The sequence below is a fragment of the Tyto alba genome, unplaced genomic scaffold (genome assembly GCF_018691265.1).
Source record: "Tyto alba isolate M040663 unplaced genomic scaffold, T.alba_DEE_v4.0 Super-Scaffold_10, whole genome shotgun sequence".
Taxonomy (NCBI): domain Eukaryota; kingdom Metazoa; phylum Chordata; class Aves; order Strigiformes; family Tytonidae; genus Tyto; species Tyto alba.
This window is the reverse complement of record NW_024881262.1, coordinates 13,884,577-13,911,866: the sequence shown is the minus strand read 5'-3', so window position 1 is coordinate 13,911,866 and position 27,290 is coordinate 13,884,577. Positions and strand designations below refer to the sequence as shown.

Here is a 27,290-nt window from a genome sequence, read left to right as displayed (position 1 = left end):
AAGGGGCATTTAAGGCAGGGGTACTGAAAAATTTACACTGGAGAGGTCTGTCACTTGTTTTTCCCTCAATGGCAAGCTAAGCAGCTTAACAGGACCCGAGAGAGGAATATCTCCCATTTGAAATGTACAGCAAGAAGCAGAGAACTACAAGGTGCTTCCGAAGCTGCAGAGGGATGTATGAACCGCTGCTACTGCTCTCCACAGGCAAAACCTCTGGGGAAGACCAAGGTTTCTCTTTAACAGAGCACAGGGACAGCTTAGAAGAGACAGTGAAAATAACCCCAAAACCCCCAGAACGTATTTAAACTACAAGGGGAATTTATGAAGAACCCATTTATGAAAGGTTATAAAGGGTTCAGAGTCAAAGATAAAACATTTCCATCACCGCGAAGTGTGGAAAATACAAGGAAATGAGAAGATAGATGCATCTTCCTGAGCTACAGCCCCACAAGCCTTCCCTCTTCTCACATTGATGCACATGCTCTGCTAGAGAAGCATCAGGAAGTCCCTCTGCTTCCAGGTATTTTCACAAAATACCTAGAAGAGTTTCTAGTTGTGTGTACTAAGAGGCCAGATAAACACTTTATCCTTTATCATATTCAGCAGAATTTTTGGTTGAATCTTTCTGCCTTGGAGAGTGTTTTACAGATGACAAAAGCTCCTAACAGCTAGAGCAGTGCTTCAGGGAAGGAGAGTGACAATCAGCAGGGTGGAGATGAGGACAAAGATTACGGTTATATGATCCCATAGTGACTCACTTTAAGCATGTACAATTCTGGATGGTGCAATTAAGGTTTTGTTGTTGCTTTTTTTTATTGCAACTTCTTTTAGAAAAGGAAAGCGGATAAAAACCACTAAATAGCACTGAAACACTTCCAGTGGGCATTTGTGTATAAATAAAGAACATTGCCTTCAGCCACAGGTCTGGAAAAGCCACAGCTGAGTTGCAGGCAGCAGTGCTATTCACAGGTGACATACCCAGGGTGGCCATGAACACGTGTTTTTATTAGATAGAGCAAGGGGATCTTGCCCACAGAGACTTTATTTCTGTGGTCCCCAATAGTACTTCAGCTTCATAGCATGACTGTGGAAAAAACACCTTCCGCTTACAACAAGCATCATCTGGCCTGCTGGAAGGACACATCCAACTCAGAGGTTTGAGCCCTACTATCAGCTCAGAGCTAAGCAAAGACACCTCGATACAGAGCCACAAACAGTCTGCCCAAATCTAAGGCTGTGCTTCTACCACCACGTATTCAAGAAGCAACACTTGCTCCTGACAGTTTTTTTAAAAAAAAAAAAAAGACGGAAGGAAGTGTTATTTTTAACTGCAATAGGTCTCTGAACAAGTCCACTGCACAGCTGCCTGAACAGCTGTACTAGCAAGACAAGGCAAGCAGCACAGGAGCAAGGATGAACATTTCAGAGCCGCATATTTTTTGAGTAAAGACTGCTGCTGTAAGAAATGCTTGTGAAACTGCATCCCAGCCTTCCCATCTCCTTTCTGCACAGGTTCATACACTGCTCTGATCACTGTGGTATTTGAGCTTGCCTTGTTGGTCATAGTGCTGCTGGTGCTGGCAGACCTTTGCTCCATCCTCCCCAGAGAGGCACAGGAGCAGAGGAAGACTTCAGTGTTTTTTACTCCATTCTACCCACACCCACACACATTTCTCTATTTGTTTGGGAGAAACATGTTGACAGAAATATGCTTGGTGTACAGGCGAGAAAGTGGGAGGGCCATGGTAGAACACTGCTGCTCTTCTCTTGACAGTCTTGCACCAGCCCCAAAAACATCTCATCTCTTCAGGTGGGATTCATTCCTACAATATAGCAATGACTGTTTAACCCTTTTTGATGGATGGGCCACCAAAATCTTCTTCAAGCAAGCATGGACTCCTTAAATAAAAAGGCCAAGCACATGTACCATTGTGTTGTATAGGTGGGCCTGCTTCTTCTAGCTGCTCCTGCAGAAATCTACTGGAAGTAGCTCATGGGTCTCCAAACTTAAACAAACAGGGACAAAGCAAGTGGGGACAATGCCCTGAGACGAGCCATGAAGTTGCAAAGCCTAGATGTGAATACAGGAGCTGTGTCTTAAAACAGTGCTGATTATCCCATCAAGATCCAGTACAGAGAGAGGGAAACTAGATGGCTATTCATGATGTACAAACTGAAAGCTCCCAAGCGTCTGGGCTCCACAGTGCCCCCGTCTCACAGAGGAGCCCGGCGGGGCAGCAGCAAGGCTTGGGTTTGCACACGTTTGGATTCATTCGTGCACTGCTGCAGAAGCCACCTGGCTGGGTATATATCCACTCCATTAAGCCACTCTTACAAACACATCAACGGACAGCTCGAGCACACATGTCTCGCTTTGTGCTGCTGAAGTTGCTGGCAGGGCAGAGAGCACAAAACAACCTTTCATCACTGTCAAACTTGGCTGGGCCGGCTGGCTGCCTCTAACTCATCTGAACACATTATTCCCAAGTTCCGTCAGCCCAAGAACAATGTGCAAAGGAAGATGAGAACATCCCATTACAAACCCTATGAAGTGCTGTCAGACAGCCAAGTGGCAAGAGATGGGGAGACCTGCAACTCCCTAGCAAGCCTGGGGGTGATGGCAAGCGCAGAGCACTCCCTCAAGACAAGACCCAGCACCCATGGCACTTAGTCAAGCATGACCACAGCTGCAAGTGAGGCCAAGGAAATCAACCCTCCATCTCTGAAGACATGCATCCAACAACGAGACAACTACGAAACAACTGTAGATGTGGACCAGCCAGGCATGGTCCAAAATGAAGCTTCACTGGTGCTAGTCCTCATTCCCTGCCCAGTCTCAGCGTGGCCCCAGCACTCATTACTAGGTATTACATCCACTGGGTTTGTGCTGGGAAATAGGATGGCCCCAATTACAGCAGAGAGACTCACAATTCCTCCTTCTCCAAGAGGCCTCACATTTAAGGGGAAAGAAAACTATTTCCTTATCCACTAACTGTATGCCTAAAAAATGAAAGGTAAGATTAATGTTACATTCATGGCTGAGAATTAACTTTACTTCCCATCTCCTGGCCCTGAGCCATCAGACAGTCAAACAAGCAGCAGGGGTGCAATTGCAGCAGCTATAGTTGGCAAATCCAGTGAAGCATGAAGCATTAACAACAAGTTTACCATAGTCTGATTAAGTCAATCTGCCTTGGCACAGCAGTGACCAGGCCTGGGATACACTGGCACAGCTGTCAATAAAAGAAATGCCAGCCCAGGAATCCCAGCCACTGCCACAGCCAGCAGAGGTGCAAGCATGGAAGGAGGAGGGCAGAAGCATGGTTGGAAACATCATCTTCTGCAGCAGAGGCAGGCTGCAAAATCCATGCAGTGGCATGAAAGAAGGAACTTGCTTGCTTGAGGGATCCTGAAGAGTTTCTCTGCAAGCTCCAGGCACAGGTCTTCTCCACTGGTAGGAATTCACCCCAAAAATAGGCCTTTCTAAGCATTGTTGAAGTAGTGCATCTGAGGCTTCTGCAGCATGGTTGCAAACCCTGCCTTCATGGCTGAGATAGCAATGTGTCTAGGTACAACAACTTGGCAGAATTCAATTTAATAACCTTTACATTTTATATTCTGCCACTTGCCTCACTAGCTTTCTCCAGCATTACCTCAGCTCCATAGCTCAGCATTTCTAACACCAAGCTGCTTCAAAGACAGTGGGGTAATCACAACAGAGTAGCAAAGACAGCTTGAGATGTTCATAGCGATATTTAGGTGTGGCAAAGGTAGGTAACATCTAGGAATAGGGGACCTGAACAGGTACCATCTCTACAAGGGGTCAAGCCCCATTGGCTTCTCAAGCAAGGCAGAGCAAAACACCCTCACACACTTCTGCCTGAAGTCTTGGACCATGTTTTGACATCCACTGAAAGGCCCAAGGGCCCCCTTGGTTCACTTGGCCTATATGCCGTGCTCCAGGACATCAGCCAGTTCGGTGACCCAGGGACCACACATGCTTGCTCCAAGCATTTCCTTTTGGGTCTTAAAAACCATCTCTTGCTCCCCACCCCCTCCACTCCCAACATTTTCCTGTCAGCATCATGTGCTGGATAATTCACAAAATAAACTAGAAGGTGTGAGTCATGCTTAGTTTAGAGCATCTGTAGTTTTTGAATCTTGAACTAAACTACATGAGGGAGAGGAAAGACAAAAGTGACACAGGCAAAAACAGTTTAATTAGCTAAAAATCACTTTTTAGGTCCTACAGAGCTGACAAATTAAGTGGCAAGCAGCAAGTGTAGTCTGTTATAAGCCAGCAGTCTCAGGAAGATTCTGAGTTATGAAGTTCCCTGTAGGTTATAAAGCAAGCTGGGACCTCACAGAGACTCTTACTAGCAGGGACTGTCCAGGCCACTGCAAGCCAGGTAAGTCCTCCAAAATCTGCAGATGGTTTCTTTGAAACCAAGCCAACATGACCAAGCAGCCACCCAACTGGAGGCGAGAGGCTACCCAGAGGGCAGTTTCCAGGGGAAACATGCAACTGGGATGTTTCCTTCTCACCCCCAGCAAAGGTGCTCTGTGAGATAGATGGCCTGACCTCAGCATTTCTCACTTCCATCCTGCCTCTCCCATTGCACCTGGAGATTCCTGAGCTCCTGCTACCACACGCGGGTGCCGACAGAGGCTGGCCAGGACACGTCTCAGCTGCTGCAGCTGCTGTTACACAGACGGCATTCCTAGGACCTTGTTCACCAGGCACCATCAGTGCCAAGGACATCAGCAAACTCATGCAGGAAGGAAGAAGGCAGCTCCCAGGCAGAGGGCAGAGCTGGGCAGCCTGGGCAAAGGAATGATTTCTGCTTGTCAGCCAGAGCACCTCACATGGGTGGGAGCTATGAGCCAACACAAGGCGACTGGGCAGCCCCACAGGGAACCAAACTGAGAGGTCTTGGCCTAATTCTCAAAAGCATACATGTTCAAAGTAAAAAAAAAAAAAAAAAAAAAAAAAAGCTACAGGGCCATGGTTTTTTTATTGGCAGTCGTGGCTTAGAAGCTAAGAACAGGTTGGGATTTGGGAAGGAGGTTATCCTCTCTGCTCTAGACTAATGCCTTGAGGTCAAGGCCATGAGAGGTTTGTGCTCTGTCTGCACCGTTCTCCAACAATAAGCTCTCACCTGCCCAACAATACTTTTGAAAAGAAAGACTATATATATTTTGGAACTAAATCCTCAGTACACAAGTCTATTTTTTTAACCTGCCTTGAAATAGAAATCAGCAACATTCACAAAATGCCTTTTCTGAGGCTACTAATTTGGCATTCTCACTTCTGTAGATCTGCCTGCAAACTGTACAGTAGAGCAGTCCTCAAGCTGAGAGAGCATCTGCTGAACACCCCAAAGCAGTAGGTAATGTGCTTGCACTGCATAAACAGGAAGATGGAGATACCTAAGATCTCAAAAAAACCAGCACCACTAGGGAGCTCAGAAGGTCATCCTAGAGGATGTCACAGCCACAAAACTTGATAAAATGTATCATTATGTCTTTATTATAGAAGGCTGATATCTTTTCCATCATTGGATAATTGCATCCTACATCACTTCATCTGCAATCTTGCTGAATAAGAGCAATTCTTCTTATCCCACAAGCTTAAAACACAACCCATAGGTCAAAGGTGTTAAAGACCATGTCTTTGACTTTCAGAAGAACACGTTGAGTTGAAGCACTTCAAGCTTGGACCTACAGATGTACTTGAAAATGGCATTAAACCTTAAAAAGTACTGGCACCCATGCTTTGAAAATCCAGCCTTTTCAGCCAGGTCCAGCTGTGTCCTGATATGAAGTACTTCAAGTCACAAGAACTTTCCAAAAACCCTCAGTCCTATAGCCAACATTGCTGCTACAGCTGCTGCCTCCTATTCCAGAAATGTCTGTGCATTGAAGGGCTGAATACACAGAGCATTTTGCCCCTTTAAAGCAGAGAGCAGATATACAGGCCACGCTATGCTAATGTCTGTAAGCCATTACACCTGCCAGGCTCAGAACTCTATTACCTCTGTAGCTCTTTCTTGAGTGCCCCAGCATCCATCAGCCTGTACAGGACTGCCTAGACCCAAAATGTCACCAGTGAGCTCAACTATTGCACTGTGGACCCATCAGTAACATCCAGGAGGATGGGTACAAAAACCTCAAGGCAGACATATTGGTCAGGGATGGCTTGGCTAGTCTGACACCACAGCCAGGCAGTAGACTCAAAGGCAGCCAAACACACACTTCACTGACAGTATCTGAGGCATAATTGGGTCTGTGTGTGGAAGAAGTTAATCTTAATTATCAATTCAAGCAAAAGTTGCTTCTGTAGGTGTCCTCTCCAGCATCTGACACAGCTTCAGTTGACTCAGCTAACACCACATGGGCAACATGAACAATCAACAATAAAGACAGGGAGTTTTCCTAGAAGTCAGCTTTGACAACTGCCACCCAACCACGGATCACAGCAGAACAAACAGCTGTATTTTATCCTCACTTTGCCAAGGGCAAACCACCACACAAGTCAGTGGAGAGCAGGGCAGGAATTACCTTCACCAGGAGAGATCAAAACCCCTGGCTCACACAGATGTCCCCCACAAGCACTACTGTAGCTGTAAAACATGCCTTCAGCAGTGACCCATGGATCATATGACACTGTCCTTTTCCAGAGGCTTTCTTGCATCTTGTGCAGGCAGGATGTCATGGCAGTTTTAGTTTTAAGCCCAACACCACTCACTTAAACTGGTATAAGGGAGGGGGAAAAGAAAAACAGTCTCCTCTCATGCATAACTCAAAACAGCCACCCACTCAGAAAACTGCTCAAGCATGGAGCTTGCATCTCAAGAAATTTGTGCTATATACGCTCCCTTCTACCAGACCCATCTCAATGGTGATCACCATATTTTGCTCCGATCTCTTTATTTCAGCCTTTTACGCAATTTTGTACTACACAAAAATCCTGGAAGGACACACTGAATTTCCCAGATAGGCAAAACTTCTCAGCTAAATGCAAGCCTAAATCCCTCGCTCAGTTCAGTAGTTTCTCTGCAGAGAGCTGGCAGCTCCACTTTGTGGTTCAGGGTGCCTTTCAGGAACCATGGCACTCTGGATCTTGGATGCTTCACCAGTATTTCTAAACCCTCAGTTTCAGGCTGTGGTGAACGAGCTCACACAGCAGCCCGAGAGGCAGGCAGGCAGGCAGCTGGGAGCGGAGATAATTTAATGTGTCAGCTTTCCCAGGCTTCTCCTCCAGATTAATCCTAAAAGATAATGTAGCAAAATACAAGGGGCATGGGATTCAGAAAGGGAGCTCGCAGGGCACCTCTGGTCCGAGTTCATGCACTGACTCAGTTTGGTGACTGCTTACACCAGGCTGACTTCTCAAAGCCTGATGCCCACACAGAAGGTGTCAAGTGACAAAAAAAGGTTCTAGTTCCTCTCAAAACCCCACAGTGTGGTTCTACCACCAGAGGGACCTGCAGTTGTTTGGAGGAACAAGCATCTCTAGAGAGACAAACAGAAGAAATACTCCCTCAGAGATGCCACTTTCTTTTCAGCCTTTGGGTGACTTAGAGCCAAGCCTGAGACTGCTCCAAGGCTTGTAGCTAAACCAGAGCTGCAGCTGGGAGGACCAACTGCAGCATCAGTGCACATGCTAACCAGCCAGGTTTTATTCATCAAGATCAAGAACAAGAGAAGCAAAGTTGCAGCAGGATGGGCCTCAGGGCAAGCTCCTAGGCTTGCTGGAACCCTGGCCAGCTGCTGCAATCAAAGCTGGAGGTGTTTGAACTGATCCTGTTCAAGAATCAGAGCCGATTGCAGATTCCTATCAGCTTTCTATTTCCTAGAAAGGCAGCTGCTAAGCTGCAAGGACTCCTGTCTGCCACCCATTCAGCTGCTGCCAGAACTGCTAATCCGCTCCATGAGAACAGCCTTCTTCTACCTAACCAACTGAGGATGCTCTGCTTGATTTCAAAACCCCTTTTCTTTGCTCCACCAGTGCCTCACAGATATTCTCTCCTCTCCCTCCTTGTTTCCTGCATAAGTTCTCCAGGTTTATTAGTTCTGGAGAACACGAAGTACCAAAGCTGGCCCCAGATCAGTCAAACCTTCACATCCATCTACAAGAGTCACAAATCAGTAAAGTTGCAGTACTAACAATACACGTCCCCCCCTTCCTGTCACAGACTTGTGTTGGCACACTGCCCTTAGTGACTACAGATTTAAAGCAGTGGCATAAGAGGGTAAAAGTAAATCCCTGGCCTCTGGGGCCAGATGGGCAGGGTTGCAGAGCTCCTGGCATCAACCTGGAGCAAACCACTTTGTGGTATCTGTGCCCGCAGCTCACGTGCCCTGCAAAACAAGGAAGAAGCAGGCTGGCAGCCTTTTAAATGCCTCTTTTCCGAGGACACGAAATGAACTCCAAGTTAGTCAGAAATACAATTTTTGCTTTGGGAGTTAAATCATCTTTAGGCGATAGTGTATATTCACAGCTTCTTTGAAGAAAAAAAAAAGACAATTAAAATCAGGACCTATCAAGTTCACCTGTTACATGGCCAGAACTGACGCTCTGCACAATGCCAACTGCCTGGAGTAACAGGTAACAGCACTGTAATCAGAGCTGGAAGCAAACCTGCCTTTTCCACTCTGTATCAGGGATATGAGGAATGCAGGCAGGGCTGTGCAGCCCTAGCCAAGGACCCAGTCCCTCCAGCAAATAAAGTCAGGAGAGCCCAGACACTTCCCAACACCAACTTCCTTCGGAAACCTGGCGCCGGCCGAATCGCCTGCAGGAGAGCACAGCCCTATGAACAGCAGCGTGCTCTGCATGCCACAGAAACAGCCAACACCCTGGCGGCTTGGAAAATTCCCAAGTCTTTCCCTGCTGTCCTCTACCGCTTCACCCCGGCCCCCAGCATCATGGCTAAAGGCTCCAGGAGGCACTGGTGAATTTAGGACTTAAATCCTCCCCCATCCCACCAGCCGGCACACCAATAATAAAACTAACTTCAGAACAGAGGGAGGAAAAATTTCCTCCCCCAGGATCCGACAATTAATATTTGCCATATCTGTAACAGATGTATGTAAGCTCAGGTGCTTTTTCAGCGTAATGCTGTTCTGCCATGCAGAAGGGTAGAAACTTGACATCCGTGCCAGGGAAGGCTGCTCCCAGCCAGGCCAGCACTTCCCCAGCTCACGTGCCAGGTCAGTGGTGACAGTCTCTCTGCGAGGAACATTCCCTGCCGGGGCACGCTCCAGCCTCTCGTCTGGTCTGGCTGTAAATGTGGAAAGCTATACGTACCATGTCCTTTGGAGAGGTTTCTGCAGAAAGAAAAAACAACACCTCTCACTGACAGGAAATAACCCTGTTTGCATAAACTACCTTCCTTCCTTTCATTCCATTACTTCTCGGATCAGCCCTGTCAGTGTCCTTAAAGTATGCCCGTCTCTCAGTGCCTTCAAGTATTTGCTCATTTATATCCTCTTCCCCTTTGTCATCACTTACTGAACATCAAATACTGAGCCCATGTAACATTTCCTCTTAAGCCACCAAGTCCTGGTTCAGCAGAAGGGCTGGGAAAAGAACGAACCATACCCATATGCACACAGAAACTCAAAGTTTTACTGCACACAGCTTTTTACACCTCCTTTGAAAAAGAGAAGTGAAGAAGAGTGACTCACTTGCAAACCCACTTCGACTTTCTGTCCTGAACAGCACTCACTGCAGGTAGGGCTGTCAAGAGTGCGCAGACCAAACCCCTACTAACACAGGCCTAAATCAAAAAGAGCTATTTTTATTTGGCTGACAGAGCATTGTGGCAGTGGCACCATGGGTTGGCATTCAATTAAAATAATCCTCAGCTGAGCTTCCAGAGCCTGACACAACATCCTTGGGCTGGGGCAGAAGGGCTGTGACGGGATTCTGAGTAGGCTTCCGTCCCCACCTTTCTCCCAAGGAAAGTAACACTTCTGGCAAGCTTAATTCACAAGGTGCCTGGGGTTACAGGGTAGATTTTATGAGCACCCAGGTCTCCTTTGCTCAATGCAAGGTTCATGACAGCCCTGACTTGCATCTCTTATACATACAGTGTGATGCTGTACTCTCCTGTGCTCTTTCCAGCCCTGCTAAAAGTCTCTCCCAGCTGCCATACAATGCCAAGGCCATACAGCACTCGCTCGATGAGCTGTGTGGTATCTTTTAATGTACTGAGAAAGAAAGCAGTGGGAAGGCTCTAATTTCTGTTTTTAAAAAGGAAGTATAAATGAAGTGTCAAGGGACATCCACAAGGTCCCACGTGTCACTCTAAGGTGAACATGGAGCATCCCTGAAACACAGCAGCCTCAAGGGAGATGGCAGTCCTGCTTTCCCGGTGGAAATGTCCAGAAAATGCCCTTTGCTCCCTGCACCGCAAGCCACCGGCAGCAGAACAGCAAATATCTTTATCACTTTTTGGAGAAAGACAAAAGGACAAGCCAGCAGTGAGTGCCACACCAGAAACTGGACCTAAGCTTCTTGAGTTTTAAGGCAGTTTTACCAACAGGCCTGTCTCCTTCCTCAGTCCTTCAGCCTTCAAACCCGCACTACACAGAGGAGTGGCAGCAAGCGAGTGGGAAACCAGCCAGCTGGGGACACGCTGGGATGGGGACAAGGAAGCAGGGAGGGAACATGCAGCTTTGTCCTATAAATCGCCACATTCATGTGAACTGGATGTCTCTGAGCAAGAAAAAGCAAGCTCATTCCAGCAAAACAGAGGAGTTTCACACAGCCCCAAGGCACTTCCCATTGCCTCTCCAAGAGGGGTTACCCAGAGGGAACACAACTGGCCTCTCCTGCTCCTTGCAGCAGCCATCTCCCACTCCCGCCTGGCACATGCGTACTTCTCTGATGTTGCTCACAGCCACAGGAAATTAAAGATTAATCAGAGGCCCATGGTCACAGCAAACACAGTGCCTTCTGCAACACTGCTCAGCTGCGATCATTACTTGGAGAGCAGCAATGGGTGATGGCCAGGGTCCTGATCTCACAAATGGGGGGAAGCCCCCCCCTGCCCCACATCCCCAGGAATTAGGGCAAAACAGACTGTGCCCCCCACTTATCCCAGTCCAAAAAACTTGTCAGTAACTAAGGAAACATCTCTGCAGAAGGCATCAACGTGAGTCTGGAAGCTCCTCTCTGCCAAAAACTACTTTTTGAGCAATCTTTTTGCCTTGGTACAACCTCCACGGCAGCTCGCCGAGGACAAGTGCTAAGGATTTAAGGGATGGAAGGAGGCAGACCTGCTTGCTCAGTTTTGTTCTGGAGCCAAGTGCATGAAATATGCTAATCCTGCCCATCTCCTCTGCCAAGCTCTGCAGACCCAGAGCAACTGAATGCATAATAAAACTCACCCAGCTTTAACCAGAAGTGAAATGAGTACCACAGCCTCAGTTACTGAACTCACGCATGCTGGAAAAACAGATCTCCTATTACTCAGAAGAGCTGGACATGAACCAGTGACCTAGAAAGAAAAGCCTGCATCTCTGTCCCATCACTCTCCACCTCCTTGTTGCCCTAAAGCCATCCAGCTTGCCTGAATTTTTCAGAGCCCTTCTCTAAGGAAGTCACAAAGAAGAAAGCCATGACACTGCACATCATGCTGCAAGGACAAATCTCAGCTGGAGCCAAAGGGCATGGGGCAGCTGGCTTCACAGTGACCCGGCTGACCCTCAGCTGCTCTCAAAATTGTTGCCCTGATTATACTAATCCAGTTAAAGGCCAACCCTTCCTTCACATGAGTACATCTGACATCCCATCCCTCAACACCAGCCCCCTGAAAAATCCCAAAGCAGAATCCCTCCTCACCAGACACCGTGCCAGCCATCAACACTTTCTGAATGCACTTCCACCTTTGACAGGCATCAAGTTTCTCTTGTTCACCATCATGTTACTGAGCACACATAGGCACCAAAAGCCCCAGTATATGCCAGTAGCATCTGTCTGTTCTATGGGAACCTGAGACACTGCACCTCAGAGCTGAACACTTCCCCGTTCACTTGGAAAGTCAGCAGTCAGGAGGTTTTTATTGCTGGAGTCTCAGCAAAGGTCATATTAAGCTGCAGAGGTCAGAGGGAAGGTGCTGTGCTTCAGAGGAAGAGGAAAACTGATGCTTACAGCAAACTTTTATTCAAACTATGATAAGGCAAAAGAGCGCCAGCCAGGCTGCTGACCCAGAGAATGCTTTACCAAAACGGAAAATAAAGATTCAAGCCCTTCCTGTTTCCCCAAGGCCACAGAGAGAGGTGTATCTTTTCCTATCACATTTGGGCAATTGGCCTCTCTGGCAGCAGACTACAGCTAGCTGCATTTAAATGTACAGCTCAGGGGCTTGAGAAAGCCAATCAGATGCTTAATGAAAAGTAGAAACCATAGTGTGAGCATTATTGCCGTGACACGGGTGGCACAATCAGCCTTTGTCAAGGCTGTAGCTCAAGAGACAGCAGAGTAGCAGGGTTGATCCTAATGATTGGCACAGATGTACTGCCCTTATACTTCTTTATACTACTACTAAAAATAAAATTAAATAAAAACACTTAAGCCACTGCAATTTTCCACAGTTCTAAAGGGCCATACACTGCTGGAGCGGAGTTCAGGGTCCCTCTCTTCCCCCCACCTCTCCTTTTTCTCTCCTCACAGAGGATTCAAACTGGCAGGAAGACCAGGAGCCCCTGGCAAGAAGTCTGTACCTGGATTTTATCTGCCACCACTAACAACTGATGCCTCTGGTAGACTGCATTGGACCAGGGACTGAGCCTCAGTCTTAGCAGACAGGCATCCCCCCTGCAAAGCTACTGCCACAGACCTCAGCCCTTCGGCAATGGCAGCAATAGCAGATGGGACCACAGATCTAAAATACTCCAATATACTTCCCCAGGAATGCACCCCATGAAGCTCTGCCTGCTTGGCAAGGATGCCTCCCAGGTCCAAGAGACAATACACAGTGTTTTGAGATGGCATAGGGAGCTACACCGAAGAGCTCATTTAAAACAGGCAACCAAAGACAGGGTATAGCCCTTCCCAGTTATAGCTGCTAGCAATGCACCAGATCACAAGAGATGAGAAACAAACAATTAAAGATGAAGCAGAGCTCAAGCCAGTTTCTGTTATTTGCTTCATTAGTAACTAATTAAAATAATATTTCCAGGTGCTTCTCTCCCCAAAAGGCTTACAACAAATGAGACCTCTAGTAAAAAAGATCTACACACATAGAGCTGAGAAATCCCCTGGGGTGGGTCAAAAGAGCAGACAGCAAAAGCTGCTTTGTGAAAAGAGAAAATGTCACTGGCACTTGAGAGGCGAATAGAAATACAGGCACAGAAACTCAGCCCACAGATTGCAACTAACACCAAAACCATCAGCAAATAACTTACAAGAGCTTCACTGACCACAGTGGTCAGAACATCCACTTTACTGCCCATGGAAAAATGGCTCTGTAACACCAGGCTGCAGCACCAAGGTCTATTTTATACTAGAAAGAGTGTTTTGAGGGTGTATTTTACACCAGTAAACCCCTGCCCACAAAATAAACTGGACCAGCTGAAGCAGTTTTCACCAGCAATACGCCATCTATATCAGGCCTTCAGCTAATATTACATGCTTTTAAAGATAAAAAAAGAAAGTAAACACAAGAAGCTATGCTTCCTGCAGCACCTAGCTACACTTATCAGATTTTCAATGCCATCATTGCACAGAAATGACCTTGCTTGTAGAAGACTTTCAGATCACACCAGGAGAGGAGGGTGACCCTGCCTCGCAGCAGTCCCAGCTACCTGCAGCCAGGAGAACCTGGACCCCCAGCTCCCCTCTCAAAGGAGGGCTGGTGAAGAACAAAGTACTCAAACCAAAACAATGTTCTTCACTGTTAATGAACGACTAAGCCGACCTTTACCCGAAATGAAGAAAGGGAATGTTTTTCCAGAAGGATCAACAGTGATTTCTGTATAAGGAACAATAAATATTTCCCTAGGTATGGAAGGTGATGCATTTCTCTCCTTGGTTGGCACTAATGCCGAGCATGAGAAGATCTAATCCAAAGCATAGCTTGGTTTCAACGCTTTCTACAATAAAAACAAATTACGCCACTAAAGTAAAAGCGTGCAACATGCCTGAGGCTTTGCAGAACATGGCTCACGCCTCATCTACTTTGCACGTTGGAGCTGCTCTGGGACACTATTTTAATCCAACTGCTATCAGGTAACAACAGACTGTCATACCAGGACACTCGTGAAACTTAATACATGCTAACCATTGTTGCAAATTTACCAAGACCTGGGTGAGCTACACTGCAACCCTGTAAACATACTTTCATTCAGCATGTAAGCAACCTTAACTCAGTCCAGTTAGTTCACTTCAAAAATGAATCAAGCTAAATCAAATCAAGACGACCTATGTTCTGAATAAAAGCATCTACACAGGGATTTAATTCACTGTAATCAACTCACTGAAAAGGTTAATTGGATTCATTTTCTTGAGTAACCGTGTGTGGACAGACTAAGGATGACATCTTGACCACACTACAATGACCAATAACAATTTTGCTAATGACTTAACAGGACCAACATAACTCCTAAAACTTCAGCACATGGATATTATTTTTCTACCAGTAGCAAGACGTGAAGTACTAAAGGATAACAAGAGGTCAAAAGGAACCCCCAGCTCCCTGCACAGACACATGCCTTCTACTCCTGACTAGTTGAACAATCTAATTCACAGTTGCTACTTTGTAAGAACTGAAATTTTAAGGAAGAAGAAATGGCCAGTGGCAAGGAAAACAAGGTTAAGGAATTTTGGTTGTATTCAGACAGGCACACAGTGCTCTCCATTGCCACAGCATAAATCTAAAATAACTTGATTTTGACAGAGCTTCTATGGATTTATATCACTGTCAGGAAGAACGTACTCTACCTCGCACAGAGCTTTTTAAACCCAAAGCAGCTCCAGTGCACCTTTAATTAAGCTTAAAGGCACACATGCGAGGCAGACACTCTGCAAACAGGGAAGCTGAGGCTGATCTGGCCCAACCGAAGGTGAATCTGCGTGCAGAGCACAGGCTAAACACGCAGCCGGTGCCCCCGGACAGCGGGGAAGCGAGCGAGGCCCTCACAGCCCCCCCTCCCCTGCACTCTTGGGGTGCGCAGGGGTTTTGCAGGGTGGCGGAAGCTGCAGCTTGGTGCTCCAAAGCTCAGTGCTGAGCCAAGTCTTCACAAAAACCCCGCCGGCTCCAGTATTTTAAACCGGGACCCCAACACGCCAGTCCCCCTCAAATCACCAAACCTGGGGATCTTCACAGCTCCGCTCCCATTTTTAAAACGCTCCCCCAGCTGAGCCTCCAAACCCAGCCGAGCCGTAACTGCCAGGAACGTACCAGTGGCCCCGAAGGGTCTCCCCGCTGTTTCACAGCGAGCCTCGGCTCCCGTGGGAGCGCAGCCCGGCCCCCTCGGCCCCGCCGCAGACAAAGGGCTGCCCCCGCCCCCAGCGCCGCTCCTCGCCTTCTCCCGGGGAGCGGCGGCACCTCCCCGCCCCACGCCCGGGGAAGGGGAGCGGGGAGCGGGGCGGCCGCGGTTCCCCGGTCACGGTAACGCTGCTGGCCCTCCCTCCGCCCCGCACAACCGCCCGAGGCAACGCACGGGAAAGCGGGACGGTTCTCGCAAACCCCACGCACGCCCCGTGCGGCCGGAGCGCGGAGACACCCCACCACCACCACCACCACCCCCCCGCCCCGACCCGGCTCCACGGGGAGCGCCGCCACCCGCACCCGTGGCCGGAAAATTTAAAATAATTGTATTTCCCCCCCACACGCCTCCCCCCCCCCCCCAAAAAAAAAAAAAAAAAAAAACCAAAACAAAACCCCAAAAATATATAGTTTCTCCCCTTCTTTCCCCCAATCCCCCCCCGAACCGCCCCGTCCTGTCCAGCTCCCCCCACCCGGGGCCGGACCCTGCGCTCCCCCGCCCTCAAAGAGCCGGCGTGCTCCCCCCTCCCCGCGGTGACCCCCACCTTCTTTGACTCCGGGCAGCTTGGAGTGGTCGATACCGATCCCAGCCATGGCGGGGTGGGCTCGCCGGCCGGGGGGGTGCGGGGGGGGTGGTGGCGGAGGCGGGGGGGGGGGGGGGCTCCGACCCTCGCCCCCCGGGTGAGGGCAGAGCCCCGCACGACAAAGTTGCCAGCGGATGGAGACGGCGCGCCCAGCCGTACGGCGCGGGAGAGGGGACAGAAAGCGGCGGGGCGGGGCGGGGCGGGGCTGCGGCTCACCGCCCCTCTCCCCCCCCCAAACCCCCCCCACGGGAGGTGGGCGGGGGGGCTCGGGTTTTTTTCTCCCCCCTCTCCTTTCTCAAGCGAGGCTCAAACAGGGGCTCAGCGGGACGGGCAGCCTCCGAGCACGTTTATTTATAGTTAATTTTACTTTTTTTTTTTTTCCTTCTTTTTGGAGGGAGGGCTGGAGATCCTCCTCTACTGCCGGAGCGGTTTTTCAAACCGCTCGGCCAGGTGGGATCCGCCAGCGCTTTACCGTGCAGGATCCGGGTGCCTATGTCCCCCCCCCCCCCTTCCCGAGCCATCCCATCCCATCGCCTCCATCTGTCCCGCTGGACTGGGAAATGAAAACACGCCCAGGTCGAGCTTCAAACGAGCCAACTGCTCAGCGGCTGCCCCAGGCGCTGCACGGGGCTCCTGGTCCTTCTGGGAGGGGAAGTATGGGGGGGGGGGGGGGGGGGGGGGGGGGGGTGATGAGTGTGTCAGCTGGGATGGGCACATCTCGGGGAGGTTTCTGGCCAAGGAGCACCCCGAGAGGCCTTTGAACCCCACTAGCACTCTGCCACGTACGGGTTAGAGCCAGCCTTCAGCAGAGACAGGGAGGACTTGGAGCTGCAGCTCACCTTTATTTTCCAGCAGCAAAGAAACAGCATGAGGTGCTGTCCTCTAGGCAAAGGGGAGGAGATCAGAGGAAGAGGATTTGGGGTTTAAGGAAGTCTGAGCTGTGCTCAACACAACCAATTACTCATGCCAACTGTTTAGTGTTTTGATCATAAATAAGTGTGCATCTCAGGAGCATGCAAGCAGCAGATGAAGTCAGTATTACCACGTTTGAGATGAGTGGCCTCCAGCTTTTATTCTAATGTGCCATGGCCTCTGCGTCACTGGCGAGTATGGGGATGCAGGGGTGAGAGGGGGCTGAGCCCATCTCCTGCTCCCCCTCTCCAACAGACTACAGGGAGCTCTGTGCCCTGGGCAACTGGGATGGGAGCTGAGACACATAGTGGGATGTCAGACCTCAGAAAAAAATGGCAAAGGGAATAATATCTCAATTTTCTTAAAAAGTAAGAACATTAAAGAAACTTGATGCAAAAAAAAAAAAAAAATCAATTTCCAGAGGGTTAGCTTTGTGCTACTCCAGAGTTTTCCAGTCTTTTTTTTTTTTTGAAACTCAGGAACCGACTGTCTTTAATTCAGCCCCTTTCAAATGATGCTTCATCATCCTCAAAGCAAGTATGTATAGTTTTTGTCTTTAATCTGACTGACTTTACCTTTCCTTTAACTGTTCAGCCTTTTCCACAGATAAAGGTCTATATTTATGCTCCCTTCTCACTTAAACACACCTAGCACACCTCTCCTCTGTGCTGATACATGCTGAGACGTGATGAGCCTTCTGCCTAGAAGGCTGTTGTACCTGTTTACTGAGAGATAAATGGTGCACAGGATGACCTCCTCTACACAAGTACTCCATATGATCATGCAGATGGGAATTAGTGACAGGGTCTTGTCCCTCCAAGGGGCAGCTCACACAGATTATCTCCTGTTGCAGTCTCAACTCTGCCTAGTTCCTCCCTCTAATGCCCCTGCCATTCACACCAGCGATATAACTGGACTGCTTGCAAATAATCCCTGTGGTTACAGCCAGCTCCATGCTAAGGAAGGACCTAAAGGTCCATTCTAGTTTCTCCTAAATTTGAGTTTTTCTGAACTCAGTATATTCCTCTGGACATCCTTCACCTTTTATTAATCAAGATTTTTGAATGCTGAATAAGCATTTATTATTGGACACAAGAAGAGGCCAAGTGACCAGGAATATACTGGAGAAGTGACACAAAACGTACTGATCTGACAACAGGTTACAGCTTTCCAAAACTGTAATATGGCTTTCTCCTGCCCTTCTCTCAGTATAAGGTATTCAACACAAAGCAGCAGAAGCTGAAAGCCTGAAGCATTGACATTTACACAGCAGATTTCATGCAACAGATCCACCTTTATGACTCTACATCTATGAACACAACTTTTAAGCTGTCCATCTCAGTGAATATTCATTTTACTCCAAGCACACAGCTTTTTGCTCTAGTCTTCAGTAATGAATTTATATCATATTAAGTTGTCTGGCTAGGGCCAAACCCAACAACATAAATTAGTCATAATCTCCACTGCACTCAAGAGATACTGTGTTGGATGGATGTGACTTTGGCTGCTGCTAAGAGAGAGCTGTGCTCCTAGCTATGCGTAGCCACACTAAAGCAAGATCTGCTACCTGATGCTCTGGGTGATGGCAGAGTAGTTCCTGAGGTTCCTGGGTTCAGGTTTCTACTAGACAAATTATGTGGCTCCTTATACCTTCCTGTGGCTCCCTTAATCATGCAAATTTATTTGTTCTTGCAAGATCTGTTGAGCTCAGTGACAGAAATAGGATGGTGGGCTCTGCCAGGACACAAGGAAAATACCAGGAGACAACATGAGTGCCATTATTTTCTTGGTGCTGGAAATGAGAGGAACACTTCTATCTGTCAGAACACAGAAAGGCTGAACAGGTTCCCGGGAGGTTTAACACAAGCAAAACCAGTGAACAGCATTTGTCAACACTGTTCCTTAAGGCAGGGTCCTACACACCAAAGTGTTTTCTTTGCACTCTTGACATTGGACTTCACCCTTATCTTAACTTGATTATTGAGAGGTATTCAGATGAAACCTCTGAAATTGGAAGATGGCATGAATCACTTGAAGATTCTAGAAGGTTTCAAAGACAGCTACAAAACCCCAAAATGACCACAGGGGAACTGAGGATGAGAGGGAATTAAACAGGATCCAGGGAACGAGTTACTAATATAATGCTAGCACTGCATCAGCATCACATCCTGGGCTCCCAAAGGGCTCCTAATTGTGGTGGATCTCAAATCACCCTCCCAACTCTCACCTGTGTCTGCTGCTTCTAAGCAAAAATCATAGGAGGTGTTTGTCTGTTCTGCTAGACTGACCTCAGCTTTTCCTGTGCAAATTGTACACCATGTAGCTTGACAAATGGCGTATATTGCAGTGGGTAGATGAATCCCAATAAAGTTGTGAAGACTAACCACTTTCATTTATTTAAGACAGTAAGATAACGACACTTCAATCTCTATAAAAGTGGGTACTTAATCTCACAGGAGCTTCTGTTGGAAGAGGAGCCTGTCTCATTTCCCAGGACAAAAGCAACTGGGAAGCTGATGCAGAATTTGAGCTGAAGTGCACAGCACACACATTTAACTCCTCTCATGGAATAACTTCAGTCATGAGGGAATTTTTAGGTGCCTAGTTCAATCCCCTGCTCAAAGCAGGACTAGTTTCAAAATCTGATGATGTTGATCAGTGCCTTGCCCTGGTGAGTTTTGAAAATCTTCAAGGCTGGAGAGCACACCACCTCTCTGAGCTCCTGTCCCATTCTTCGCTCATTGTGATTTTTCTCCTTATATCCACATGAACTTCTTGCTGGAACCTGCAACCCTGGACCCTTGTCCTTGCACTGTGCACCTTGTTTGGTTCTGTGCTTTCCAGCAGCTACTCTCCAAGGCAGATCCCACATACCAGGCACACCATGCTCAGTGAGGAGTGTGCTCCAGCAGACAGCTGCGGGCAGGGACTTGGAGATGGCACTGCAGCTTGGACTGTGCCACTACACAAGTCTTAAAGTCTAGGGAGACCAAAGACTGGGCACTTTCCCCACCTGCACCCAGGCATCTGATCCTTCCCCCAAACACAGGTCACTCCTGGAGTGTACCCAGATTGTCATGCTGGTGCAGCGCACAACACCTTCTCAGCTCTCGCAGCACTGAAAACACTCCAGAGAGTATGTGAAAAGTAGAGGCTGGAACTGTTGAAAACAGATAAAAGCAACATTATCTGAACTGACCCCTGGAAAAGCCACAGTGAGCTTTTAGGGACAGGAGCTACCAGGCAGAGCACTGGGACCAGGAGCTAGGAATGCCTTATGCTGCTAAGGTCTTTCTGCAGGCAGGGAGAGACAATTTTGTGTTTGCTCCTTAAATAAACTAGGCACCTCTCCAAGTGCCCTGCTGTCATTTTAGGTCAACAGGATAACAACAAATGTGAAATAAATTAGGCCTCATCAAGATGTTCACTCTCAACAGAACAGTCTTTGTTAAAGTTTCCTTAATGATGGCAAGGCTAACTTCCAACTGATGAGGCTGCTGTGGGAATAGACACAGAGGATAATGATCCTACAGGCAGGAATGTGTGCAGCAGTTAATGGTCAATGCAAAGGGATAGGAAAAAAAAATTATTCTAGGCGTCTCATGATATCAGGTGCTGCACAAACCCGTGTCCAAAACCTGTGGGTCAGTGGTGACTGATGCCAGGGGACTGACCTTTCTTCTCACTTGAGCTGGGGACATGCACTTTTGTTTTTCTCCTCTTTGACTCAGTTCAAACATTAACTTTCCTGCATTTCTAAGCTAAGACACTTCAAGAGAGGTTTGAAGTCCTGTGCCAGAAGGGGCCGATGAGAGGAAACAAACATTACAGCATTGGCAAAGAGCACGAAGAAGCAGGTGTGCAATTTCCATAGGTAGCTGAATGGTGCCTGTGGGAATTCAGGCTCCCTGAAGAACAAGGAGAGCAGGAGCCTGCAAGGATTAAGGTATTATAAAGCACACCAGGAGTAATGAATGGAGTGATTACAAAGAATGAACAAAAAGGAAACTAAACTTGTGCTTACATGTAACATAATGAGGGGCACTAGGAAAATCATGAGCTGGGCATTTACAGAAAAAGGGCTTTTGTTGACTTTCAAGTTAGAGAGAGAACCCATGCAATCTGAAGTCAAGTATGATGCTGCTTACAGCTTGATTACATGCACAGATCAGATTGTTGTACAGGCTATCCTGGAAACTGCAAGGTACAAATTAGCTCTGCATTTCTGCCCACAATTTTACATATATATATTTGCAAGCACTGCAGGTTGCATGACTTTTTTTTTTTTTTCCCAAGTGAAACAGTATTAAGTTTCACATCAGCAAAAGAGACCAAAAGCCGTCCAAAAGATCTCCTATACCAATGCAAGTGAGAAGTAATACTACAAGTGGTACATTTGTTACTTTCTTCTTCCCTCATCCGTTGTGCATCTTTCCTTAGTCTTGTAAGTCAGAAGACCAGAACCCACCAGAACAGTATATTATTCACCTAGTGCTCCACAGGGAGCTGCCTGTAAGCACACACAACAGAGGCATAAGAAGCCTAAGAAATGTGGCAGGTAGTGGTGAAACACTTTGGCCCATTCTCAGCTGTTCACAGTCACTACAGTGTGTTGAAGTTTCATCCAGGCAGATGTTGTTAGAGGCAGTTGGTGGGGGCTGAAGTCAGTGCAGTTCCTACCTACTAGCAAGTTTGCTATATTCCACTCAGAAAATTTTCTAGATCTACCTAAAAATCATCTATCTTGATTTCCACCTGCCCATCCTTTTCTTGATTAAAAGAAATAAAATCCTGTGTTATCACTTCTTCCAGCCTTGTTTCCTCTGTGATAGGTTCTGCACATGCAAAATAGTGTTTTGTTGAGTGACCACAGAGTCTGCTCAGCCCTGGGTGCAAATGAAAAGCTAGGTAAAACAGGCTTTCCAAAATGCAAGGATTATGGTTACCTGTGCAAGTTTTCTCAAAACAAAACAGATCTGTGTACCCTCTAAACCATCCCTTGGGTGACCTGTCTTTACTTATTTTTTGGAAAACTTTCACACCTCTCAATAAACCAAAAGGCCAGATGATGAGAACTGAGAGGAGGAAGAGTGAGAAAGGGGAACAACAGTGTGAAAGTTGTCACTGTTGGCAGACAGAGTTGACCTCCACAACCTTAAAAGTGCCCCAACCAGCATTTTTAGCAGGAAATCGCCCAGACTTATCTATATGGCCATGTTACTCAAAGTAGTACATGGACAAGCTACATTCAGTTTAGTCTTACTGAGAGTGGCTGACTGAAGTAGAAGGAAATGTGCAAAATTCAGGGGAAACATTCAGAGACAAATGGATGCACACACTGACTCCCATATGCTGGTTGTTGACCATACCAAAGGATCCTTGTGGAGGTCCTTGATGCAGGTAGCACTGAGCATCTTCAGCCCAACATCTGAAACAAGAAAAATCAGGAGGCAGCTTATTTCTGTGCAGTCACACTGGGAGCTGCCAAGTCCATGTCAGCCTGTACAGCAGTCAGCGAATTTTACCAGTTGGTGGCTGAAGCGTGGTCAGGAAGACACAGTGCCTCACCACCAGCAGCCTCGGAACTGCTGAGAGACTACAGCTTTCTGAATATATAACTCCATGTAGACAGGCAGCGCCCTGTGTCTTAGCTCTGCAGAAGCTATTCCAGAAACAGTCTGGCCACCCTGGCAATTTCACTCAGAAGCCAGGCTAATTAACCCATCCTAAATGCCACACTATTGTGCACATATGGATTTTTGGTGCCCAAGGTGGGGCCTCCAGCTCACTGGGGAGATGTATCAGCTCCCTGGGGACAAGCTCAGGCAGCCTAGCACAGCCTGCTGCTACTCAGTAGAGGTAACACATCTCATGCTTGGTTCCCTTTACTTTCCCCCCTCCATCCAGATAGTGTCAAGCTCCATCAGAAACCACATGCCAGACCACCACTTTGGATCCTCCTGGCTTTGCATGGTCACAGAATAAGTGATAATTATCATTTTCTTCTAGAAAAAATGAATGAGCTGAGGTCTGCCACTACTTGCAGGGTGATGAACTTTAACTACACTTGTGGAGGGCAAGTCCCAGCTCTAGAAATTACCTCTTGTTGGCCATGTACTGCCTGGTTACCTCAGTTGTCATTTTCACAAGTGGCTGTTCTTTAATGTTCTATAAATGATGGAGAGGGAAGAGGTTCTTCAGAAAACCAGACAGACTCCTGCTGCAAAACACTCTCAGCCTTGTTACTTCCACTGCTTTTACTGGGACACTAGCTTTCTCTAGGTGACACTACTCCTGCAAAGATACCTCACAGCATCACTTACTCAGCACTCGGTGTCCCTGCCAAGTTCAAGGGCACTGCTCACACTCATCATCCAGGATGGACTCAGGGCTTGCAGAAGGCAAGTCAGAACAGAGGGCAATCAAGCTCAGGGTAAATCTTATGGTATAACCAGGTCACTCCAGATCACACCTCTTCAGGATGCTGTCCTGGTACAGGGGTCGGATTAGTCCCTACAGACACACCAATATGTACCATTTAGGAGCATCACTGGAATTTACTTTGAGAATGGCAAGTCACAGCATATTTCAAAGCAGAAAAAGTTTCTATATTGCCTTCATATCCTCACCAAGAACCTCAGCCAAGTAACCCCAGTCAGTAGAGATGGGAGATTGAGTCTGGAAGAGGTTCTCCAACTCAGGATTAAGAGGCAGATGTGAGAATGGCACCACAACTGCCTCTGCTCCCTGCTGTGTCTCCCTGGGCTGCCTCCTCCCACATCTAATGCTGTCACATTCCTGCCTTACTCTTTCAGTCCCTTGCTCCAGGAGAATACCTTGGAGCTGGCTTGTTCTCTGAGAAGTTGAATGGTTTCCTGACAGCCCCCAGAGTGGATGTGAAAGCCAGACAGGCAGCCCAGGTGCACTTCTTGCCCTCCACTGCCTTAGCCACAAGGAACTGCTTCGCTTTAGTATGATGCAAGCCGGGGATGCTTCCCTCTGTGTACCCCCTTTGTTGCTTGTAATGAGGTGGCAACTTGAGGTGCTTTACATGCTGCCTTGAACCTTTCCCTTATCTTTCTATAAGCAAGGATGCAGTTAAACCATAGCATCTAATTTTATGGAAATAACAGGCCAAGCAACAGCTGAGTCCCAAAGACAAGCACATAGAAGGGGGAACAAATTGCATGAGTCAGACTAAAAGCTTCATAAATATTGACTGGTTTTAACAGTCCCCTAAGGAACAGGGAATCTTATTTTATAACTATATCTTCCTCCCCATTATGCACTCCCTCCTCTCTGGGAGCTGCGAGGAGGGCTGTTCTCCTAGCTTATGTGCACAATATTTTAATTCCTTTCTGCATTCAAGATGCTTTGTCGGAGACTTTGTACCACACATCAGCAGAGTATCTGAGCGCCTTCCAGTGGTGCTTTAAATAACATGACTAGAGTGGGTTTTGTTCTCAAGTCCACCTCAGGGTAGGAATGACACAGATAGAGGAGAAATCAGATATTAAATGTGTGAGGAATGAAGGCTGAAAAGGTCAGGGTGGTTTTTAGTACCTTCTATTCTGATTCCTACCAGGTAAAGCACAGTTGGAGACACAGAGGAGCAGATAGATCCAACAGGAACATAGACAGAAGAGACAAATGGTGTCAGGTCTACAATGGTGATACAGGCAAAGAAGGCAGAGACTATGGAAGAGAGAAAGGACTTGGCTACAGAAGATGGAAACAGGTTTTTTGGGCATGTGAATAGACAGAGGTGACAGAGGTACATGGTGGAATGGGAAGGTACGCTGTAAGTCACTGCCCAGGATGGGGAGCAAGATGACTCCTGCCTTTCTGACATTGTATATGAAGCCTACTTCACCCCTGCTGTGACTGCAGCTCTCCTTTCTTGCCTGCCAAAAGCTCACCAACTTCTCCACGCTTTGTTGGGGCTGTCAAGCCCCCACCCTGACTTTCCCTCTACAAGACATGTCCCTGCCACATTTGCAAATTTGTTTGTCATTCCCTATCCTCATTTTATTCTTAGAAACACTCTAGTCAAGAAAACTGTGATATGTGAGTCTCCCCATATGTACCACACAGTATAAAATCCTGTCTCTACCAACTGAGACTACCTGGTTGCAGCCAAGTCCCATCCTTGGTGCAGAGGTTGGGGGACAGTTCATATGCCCTTCCTGCCAAACTCGACTAAAGGCTTTTCCCTGACAGGTCTTCCCACAGCAGGTTGTTTGCTTTGAGACCAAGCAAACGATGGTTAAGTGGAGAACATAAAACCACAGCAAAGCCTGTGGATGCTGTTGAGGTTCACCTGAAGTACTCGATGCATGAGCTGTTTCCATGTGTTCTTGGGAAGCTCTGGAAAACAGAAAGAATATCTGCTCTCTCCAAACCCTAAATGTACAGCATACAAAGTGGTCTGGAAACCTGCCACTCCAAGCTGGCTCTATGAAGTAGCCCTTTCATGTTCTACTTTTGGCAGCTCAACACTGCCTCCTGTAGTTTACAAGTTACTCAAATCCCACACTGAATTCCTCTTGCCTGAGGCTTACTGCTTTGGTGTTAAACTAAGGTTAAGTTACTTGGAGACTGGATCTATTCTTGAGGCAGTCCTAGCTTCACTAGAGATAACAGCAAAGCCCCAAGTGACTTCAGAGAAACTGGGATTTTATATAACATACCTGAAAGCATTCACTGTTCCAAGATCTATTAGTCAACCTGGCAGAGAAATCTATGCACAGAAAGAAGCTGAATGTTTCAAGGATGACAATGTCCAAGAGCAGCAAGGGCCAATTACCTCAGGAACACGGAGACCAAAGACAGCAGCCAGATTCAGCCAAGAGTCCCAATGATCAGGGAAGCCCAAGATGATGAGGTAGATCTAGGGTCAAGCTGGAAGCCAATCCACTAGTCAGAATCAGTCCTGATGGTAGCAATCAGGGCCAAACACAGTCCAGAGAACACCAGACAGGTCTACAGTAATGGAACATGTCTGAGGTCAAGCAGCAATGTCAACCTGCAGGTCTGTGTCAAGATCAGTAGACGCTATGGGCAAGCAATGACATAGGTGAGCTGCAGACCAGCAATCCTCCAACATAGCTTAGGCAAAAACAGAAGGAACCCAGGGCTGAACTTAAATGGGGCTCCTCAGCCTATGGGTGGAGAAGGTAGTGGAGGCCCCAGCTGAGGCTGCTCAGGACTGTTAACACCCTCAGGGACTTGACACATATACTCATCTCTCACACTCAGAGCTGGTGTTGCTGAGTTTACTGGCATCTGCTTGAGCCAAGTCTTGTCCATTCCTGTCCCTTGGACTGGCTGGCTTTGTCCACCCTTATCAATTTTCCAGTTTGATTGTGTTTAATTACCTGAAGTCTGCATAGCTTTATGAAAATAGAAACTTCTACATGAAGAGGCTTAGGCAGACTAGAACCATGGGAGATAGAGATGGAGCTTGCATCTTTAAGTTCTATACACAAGTGCTCAATGGATTAAGTAGAAGACATTATCACTGAGTGAAGTAATAGGGAGAATAGAGACTATGTTGTCTTCCTATTGAGAATAAAATACATAAGATTAATAAAATGTAATAATATTTCTGACACCTGAACAAATGGGCTAAAAGGAAAGTAATTTTCCAGATGGGAGTCCTACAGAAGCCCAACACTGCAAATCAACCATCTCATAACTGAAACAAATGCAAAAAAGTCCACTAGCATCTGGCAGCATCTGTCAGGCACCTATCCACCCCTCAGCATCTGGTAATCTGCCTTCTAGTATGTAAATGTAGAGTGGCAGTCCCTCACCTTCCCCAGGGCCCTCACTTGAAAGGACTGGCACACTTTACACATGAGTTGTTTTGGGGGCTGAACAGTTGCAGTGACCCAGAACTGAAGTTTCTCTGCAGTGAAAGAGGAAAGCCCAGGGAATAGCTCATCTTCTTGAAAGAGCCTGCCAATAGCCCATGATGCGTTATAGCCAAGGGTAGGAAAAAATAGTCAGAGATCTGTGGATTCTGCATAAACTTAAATGAGATGGGGAAACCCACCTTCTGAATCAAGGCAAACTCAATTTCACAGCAGATCTCAAGACAGACTGGTAGGGACCTGGATAGCCATTTAATACCAAGTGAAAACAGACCTGACTTCCCTTTAGAATATAGTTTTGAATTAGAGCTACTATTGTCCACCTCAGACTCCTGTGCAAGGTGGTGCTCATCAAGTTATGGCCTCTGCTTCATGGGGGCTGCTCACCTCCAACCAGTTTGAAACAGGCAGCTTAAGGA

The 27,290-nt window shown here is 47.4% G+C and overlaps 1 protein-coding gene across 2 annotated transcripts in view; it reads right to left on the bottom strand.

The window, feature by feature from the left end:
• The window catches only part of CCDC50 (coiled-coil domain containing 50), a 44,849-nt gene extending 28,615 nt beyond the window's left edge, over positions 1 to 16,234 (bottom strand). For both annotated transcript variants that reach the window (XM_042798591.1, XM_042798597.1), the window contains exon 1: positions 16,046 to 16,234. In XM_042798591.1, coding sequence (XP_042654525.1) covers positions 16,046 to 16,094 — 49 coding nt within the window. In that variant the 5' untranslated portion in view covers positions 16,095 to 16,234. The remainder of the gene's footprint in view (positions 1 to 16,045) is intronic.
• Positions 16,235 to 27,290: the final 11,056 nt, after the last annotated feature.